This window comes from Danio aesculapii, chromosome 12 (genome assembly GCF_903798145.1).
Source record: "Danio aesculapii chromosome 12, fDanAes4.1, whole genome shotgun sequence".
Taxonomy (NCBI): domain Eukaryota; kingdom Metazoa; phylum Chordata; class Actinopteri; order Cypriniformes; family Danionidae; genus Danio; species Danio aesculapii.
The window spans coordinates 16,165,126-16,170,937 of record NC_079446.1 but is presented as its reverse complement, the minus strand read 5'-3'; the positions used below and the strand labels follow the sequence as shown (position 1 = coordinate 16,170,937).

The 5,812-nt window shown below is 36.3% G+C and overlaps 1 protein-coding gene across 2 annotated transcripts; it reads left to right on the top strand.

Moving 5' to 3' along the window:
- Nucleotides 1–2,122: 2,122 nt before the first annotated feature.
- Nucleotides 2,123–5,169, top strand: neurod2 (neuronal differentiation 2). Of its 2 annotated transcripts, none has more exons than XM_056469800.1 (2): nt 2,123–2,245; nt 3,772–5,169. In XM_056469800.1, the coding sequence occupies exons 1-2, from the start codon at nt 2,226–2,228 to the stop codon at nt 4,871–4,873; spliced, it is 1,122 nt and encodes a 373-aa protein (XP_056325775.1). In that variant the 5' UTR covers nt 2,123–2,225; the 3' UTR covers nt 4,874–5,169. The 2 variants fall into 2 exon arrangements, with proteins under 2 accessions (XP_056325775.1, XP_056325776.1); XM_056469801.1 differs by having other exon boundaries at nt 2,123–2,428.
- Nucleotides 5,170–5,812: the final 643 nt, after the last annotated feature.

Genomic DNA, 5,812 nt, shown 5'->3' with positions numbered 1-5,812 from the left:
TCCACACAGTGGCGCAAATGGATTTACTATTTAAACAACGTGGCACAAAACAGGAAAAATACGGTTGCACTGGTCTGAAAATATCAACATGTCGCGGCAAACACAAGTTGCGTCTTATTGCGCTGGGTGTAGGGCCCAAAGAAAATAACTGACAAATGGCATGGGTAGATTTGGGAACAAGTCCACAATCATCGAAAATGCACACTGCTAAGACCTGTAATGTGTAATGGCAGTTTAGTGTACAACTTGGAATCAGCATCTTTGCTTAAGAAATGAGATGGAATAAAAGATTAGTCCTTCAGAACAGGATGTGGAGCCTCATCAGTCTCAGTGCTGCAGGTGAAAATGCAGAGGAACTTTAGAAGTATGAAACACCTAAAGATTGTGTAGTGTTCACTAAGAGTGTAAACACTCTTCCGGTTAAGGAAGAACTTAAACATCTTAGAATGATGAGTATTCTGTACAAATAATTGTAGTTTTAGGTGGATTGCTGATGTAGATGCCAAGAAAATAAGACAAAAAACATTAAAATAAGTCCTACAGTGGCAATTCCTACAATACTTCATAGTCTGTTTCAAATGCCAATAGCTAATCTGCAGGTGCTCTATACAGTTAATGATGTCAAAATGGCACAATAAAGTATATGAGACACAAATATTTGATAATACTCCAGTCTATACAGCAGCAGCAGGATGTATACAAGCAGTTTATTCGCACAAAGAGATAAAAATAATAACTCAATTTTTAGAGATCATGTTTTATGTTGTGCATTGAAGAGTACAATTGCAAAAAAAAAAAAAAACATGATTTATGGAAATTACTAAAACAGAAGATTATAAGTTTTCAGACATGTTTTTACAGGAAGTTTTGAAGATTTCAATTGCAAAAAAAAATAAATATTTATTGAACAAAAATAAATAATATAACATCTTCATATACCACCCATTAAAATATAAGACTGTTAAGAAATGGTTGCGATTTTATTGGCCACGCAATGGATGGAAACACAATAAAGATATATAGTACTATATTCTAACTCACTATCAGCATTACATGGTTTTTACAGTGATTAAACCAATCATCTTCAAGACAGGACTTTCTGTATGAAATTTGTACAAAATGTATTCTAAAATGAAAGAGAAAGTCAGTTTAATGGTCAAGGGATTGATAAAATATGCCTATTGATAAAAGGTTTGCAAAGAAATTTGATGCTCCCTTGTAAAAGTATTTTGTATTTTCAAAATACAGTATTTTATTTTGATACATTTGTGACTGCTGTGTTTTGTAGTTTATTTTGATACTTGTAAAAGTGAGGTATTTTGTATTTTATTTTAAAATACACTTCAATGTATTTTTGCTCATCCCTGGCCACAACCACTTACACCACTGCTACAAATTAAAATGACTAAATCTCCATATATTATCAAGATGTTTTTATAGGTTATCAAAATAAATGATGCTACACTCTCAGAAATAAAGGTACGCGAGCAGTCACTGGGGTGGTACCTTTTCAAAAGGTACACATTTGTACTTGAAGGGTCCATATTGGTACCTACAAATTTTAAAAGGAACACTTTTGTACTTTTTAGGAACTAATATGTACCCTTGAGGTATTAATATGGACCTTTTAGGTACAATTTTGTACCTTTTGAAAAGGTACCACCCCAGTGACAGCTTTATTTCTGAGTGTACAATTTAACATTGTGTGGATGAAATCATACATTTAGCACTTGTAGGGCTTTGTTATAATAGCTATTATAATTTTAACCAACAGATTATCAACGTCACCTGTCCTCAAATAGGCATAGGCTATGTCACCCGTCGTAAGAAGTCTATGCAAAAAAAAAAAAGCGAAAAAAAAAAAAAAAGAAAATAGGATTGTATGTTCAGTCACCGCATAAACCTTTCTGCACAAAAGCAAACCAAAATAACAAAGGCTCGCAAACACATACACACACATATAAATCATTTTAATGTACAAATAAAGCAATTAGTTTTTCAAAATTTTGATTCGCCACATTCCCTCACGCCATGTATAAAGAGATATAGCTGTGTATAGGGTGTAGTTTCTATGCAAAGCGTGTTTCTCTTCAGTGAGGTGCGTGTGCAGCGGCAGCGACAGATGGTGGGCTCCTCTTCCCTCGGGAAGGCAATCTCTACGAATGCGAGCGCGTGTCAATCACCCGCTCTCATGTGATGGCTCCTGCCAGTGACGTGCCCACCATATGGCTTGGCATAAGAGCAGGTATGTAACCCTGCTTGCTAGGGATGCCACACCGTCTCGCTGCAGTCCGGGAAAAGGATAACACGTATCGGATCAAAGACAATCGTGGTTTTCTTTTTCTAAGTCTTCGTAGCGTAGTAGAGAACTGTAGCGTGAAGATGATGTAGCCGCACGCACCCTCACCCGTAGAGCACCATAAACTAGGTGAGTTTTTCTAACGCGAGAGAATATGATGCAGGATCAATTTATTTTAAAATGTTCCTCTATGTTCTATCCTATTTTATAGTTTTATCATCTATGATATATCCTCCCAGATAACTGTTGTGTTTTACAGTCTACGTATTAGAAAATCTATAATGTTATTGTGAATTAAAAAAAAATACTGATCCGACTCGCTCAAAAACAGATGTTATATTAATTCAGTTTACTCTGAATCCTTTCATTTATATTTTACGAGGTATTTCTGACAGTTCATTAGATGTTATTTTTCTTAGGCCTATATGTTGTGCAATTTCTGGCATACATATTTAAAGCGTGATCCACTGCAGTAACTCATTTGTTATATTTTCAGCTACACTTCATGAGATATGATATATATCGAGATACTAATAATGCAAGCTTTCTTTTGGTGATCATCATACAGTAGGCTACCCTAAGTAAACATCAAACAGGTTGTCAGTAAATGTTTTTAATAGCTTTTTATTATCAAATCGGTTATCAATTGTCTAAATAGCCTATTAAAAATGTAAAACAAAAACTAAGCACGTAATCAGGTTGTTAGGGAAAAGACACAAGACCAGTAATTTATTTTTTCCTTTTTAAGAATCAAATTTTAAGCGTTATTACGTTCATACCTTAATGAGAACAACTTTCTAATATAAATTAGTCCTTTTTATGTATTATGAATCTTTATAGCCCAAACAACAGGGTGGAAATTGAAAAGAGTGGACAGCATGGTTGTTTACGAAAATGGTTGATTAAAAAAATGGACATTCTGCGTTTTTGGGACCCCGCCCTCTTCAATGGAACCCATAAATTAGCTATTGCAATTATAATTAATCATATTATATTTTTATATCATACTGGCCTATAGCGATGCCTTTTTTTCATTTACGGTTTAAAGGTTGATAAAAACAGTGTTTAGCCTAATTCAGCACGTTTGTAGCCCAGCCTACTTGGAATAAAATATTAAATGGTCAACATTCCCCATCTAAATAAATAAATAAAGTAGGAAAACAGAAATTGGATATTGAAGTGAGGCCTGTCTGTCACTCTTTCACATTTAATGTGTAGGCAGGCATTTTAGAACTTTTCTTTCACATATAGCCAAACCCAAGAAAATGGCTTTTATAACTTTTTTATTTAAAGAACCCAATTTATCCCATGCCATTTAAAATTGTTAGTTCGGTTCACCAGACAAACGGGCTAATATGAAAATTATCTTTAACATTTAGGGAGCGCTAAGGTCGTTATTAATATTTCAATTTGTGCTGTACTCAATTGCAACAGTTTTTAAAACGTTTGTTTAATCACTGTTTATGTTTCAGTGGAATCCTAATGTTAACAAGATTATTCAAAGAACCTTCACTGCTTCCGGACATGCAGAAGTTCGGCGGCTGGGTGGATGACAGCGGGAGCGAGGACTCCAAAACCAAGGACGAAGAGCAGGAGCGCTGTCGCCTTGGCGACGAGGACTTAGACGAGGGCAGTGTGAAAGGAGGGGGCAGCCGGGCTCAGTCTGAAATTGCAGGGGAGGAAGACTATGACGAGGATGTTGATGAAGATGACTGTGGAGAAGAAGGTGATGGAGACAGACCCAAAAAACGTGGGCCCAAAAAACGCAAAATGACTCCGGCTAGGTTAGAGCGCTCGAAAGTACGGCGCCAAAAAGCAAATGCCAGGGAGCGCACGCGCATGCACGATCTTAATTCAGCGCTAGACAATCTACGCAAGGTCGTACCGTGCTATTCAAAAACTCAGAAACTTTCCAAAATTGAAACGCTAAGGTTGGCAAAAAATTACATTTGGGCCCTGTCCGAAATCCTAAGGAACGGGAAGAGACCGGACGTGGTCTCTTATGTTCAAACATTGTGCAAAGGACTATCCCAACCCACGACCAATCTGGTGGCTGGGTGTCTCCAACTTAACTCAAGGAATTTCCTAACGGAACAGTGTCAAGAGGGAGTGCGCTTTCACACACCCACCCCCTCGTTCTCTATTCAATCATATCCATATCAGTGCTCCCGTCTTTCCAGCACAAATTGTCAGTCCGGATCGAGCACTCATAGCCTCCGAAATCACTCCCTCTGTTCGGCCTATGAGGCTCTGTACACCGAAGGCACGTCACCAGAATACATCAGTGCAGATTTCGAGGGCCACCAAAGCCCTCCAGTATGTGTAAACGGTAACTTTGGTGTGAGACAAGAGGAGCCACTTTCACCAGACGTGGAAAGAGGCTATCAATATTCTATGCATTACACCAATCTGCATGGCTCACGTTCGTCCGCTGCTCATGGTATTACTTGCGGACCACCAGGAGCTCGCAGTGGCAGTGTGCACTCAGAAAACCTTCCCTTGTTTCATGATGTACACATGCACCACGATCGCACGCCTGCATACGAAGAACTCAACGCCTTTTTCCACAGTTAGGTGATTCTTTCCTGCTCTGACACGGACAATACCACGTTAAAAAGTGTAATTTATTTTACTTTATTTGGAAATCCGTCGGTGCAGGGTAACATATTTTTTATTCAAATTAATTAAATTAATAAATTAATCTGTTTGTTAGTTTTACATTACTGCATAAGAATCCGATTTTTACAATAATTCCATAATGACAAAATGTGTATAAAGAATTCAGCACATGAGCCCAAAGCGAGTTTATAATGTAAAAACGCAAGAAAGAAAAATGTTGCAAAGAATGTTAAATAAAGTATGTTTCTTGCTTCAATAAATAAGCAAGCATATTGTTCCAGAATCATCCGGGGTTATCATTTACGACGAGAATTGGTCAGACAGTAATGGTAAGATTAGCCTACATACCAAAGTTCCCGCTTCAAGAACAAATAAGAATGTTTGGTAGTTAACACTAAAATATCCTAAATAATAATATTTAGAAATAAGAAAACGAAAGTTGAATATTGTATGGTAGTGTATTTTAAAGACATCTGCAATTTCACAATATCAAAGTCAAAGCTTAGCCTATAGTATATGAATTTAAAATAGTTTGATAAATAAGCGCTTGGAGGACGAATAATACACAATCCAAATGAATTTAATTTACCGTGCCTTAAATGTATTATTCCACGTTTTCCTTTGGAAAATTAGAAATTAATTGGTAGCTGTGCAAGATCATCTTAAAATATAAGTCAGAAACTGGGTTGTTTTACATGTACATTTATATTTACAATAGCTGCAATATAATATTATAAAATTATTAACTTGTTTGTTTAATTGCTGATTAATTTTGTTATTTGATTCGCATTAGCTAAAATATTTTGGACTGAAGCAATATTCCGCAATAGATTAAATGTGAAGGGACATTGCTATTCATTAGTAAATCAACATAGCCTATTCGTGAATTTATTT

Bases quoted from the DNA above. Each gene is read 5' to 3' on its own strand.
- neurod2 (XM_056469800.1), top strand. From the start codon at position 2,226: ATGGCTTGGCATAAGAGCAG. The intron at 2,246-3,771 runs GTATGTAACCCT...TTTATGTTTCAG, and splicing joins ATGGCTTGGCATAAGAGCAG to TGGAATCCTAATGTTAACAA.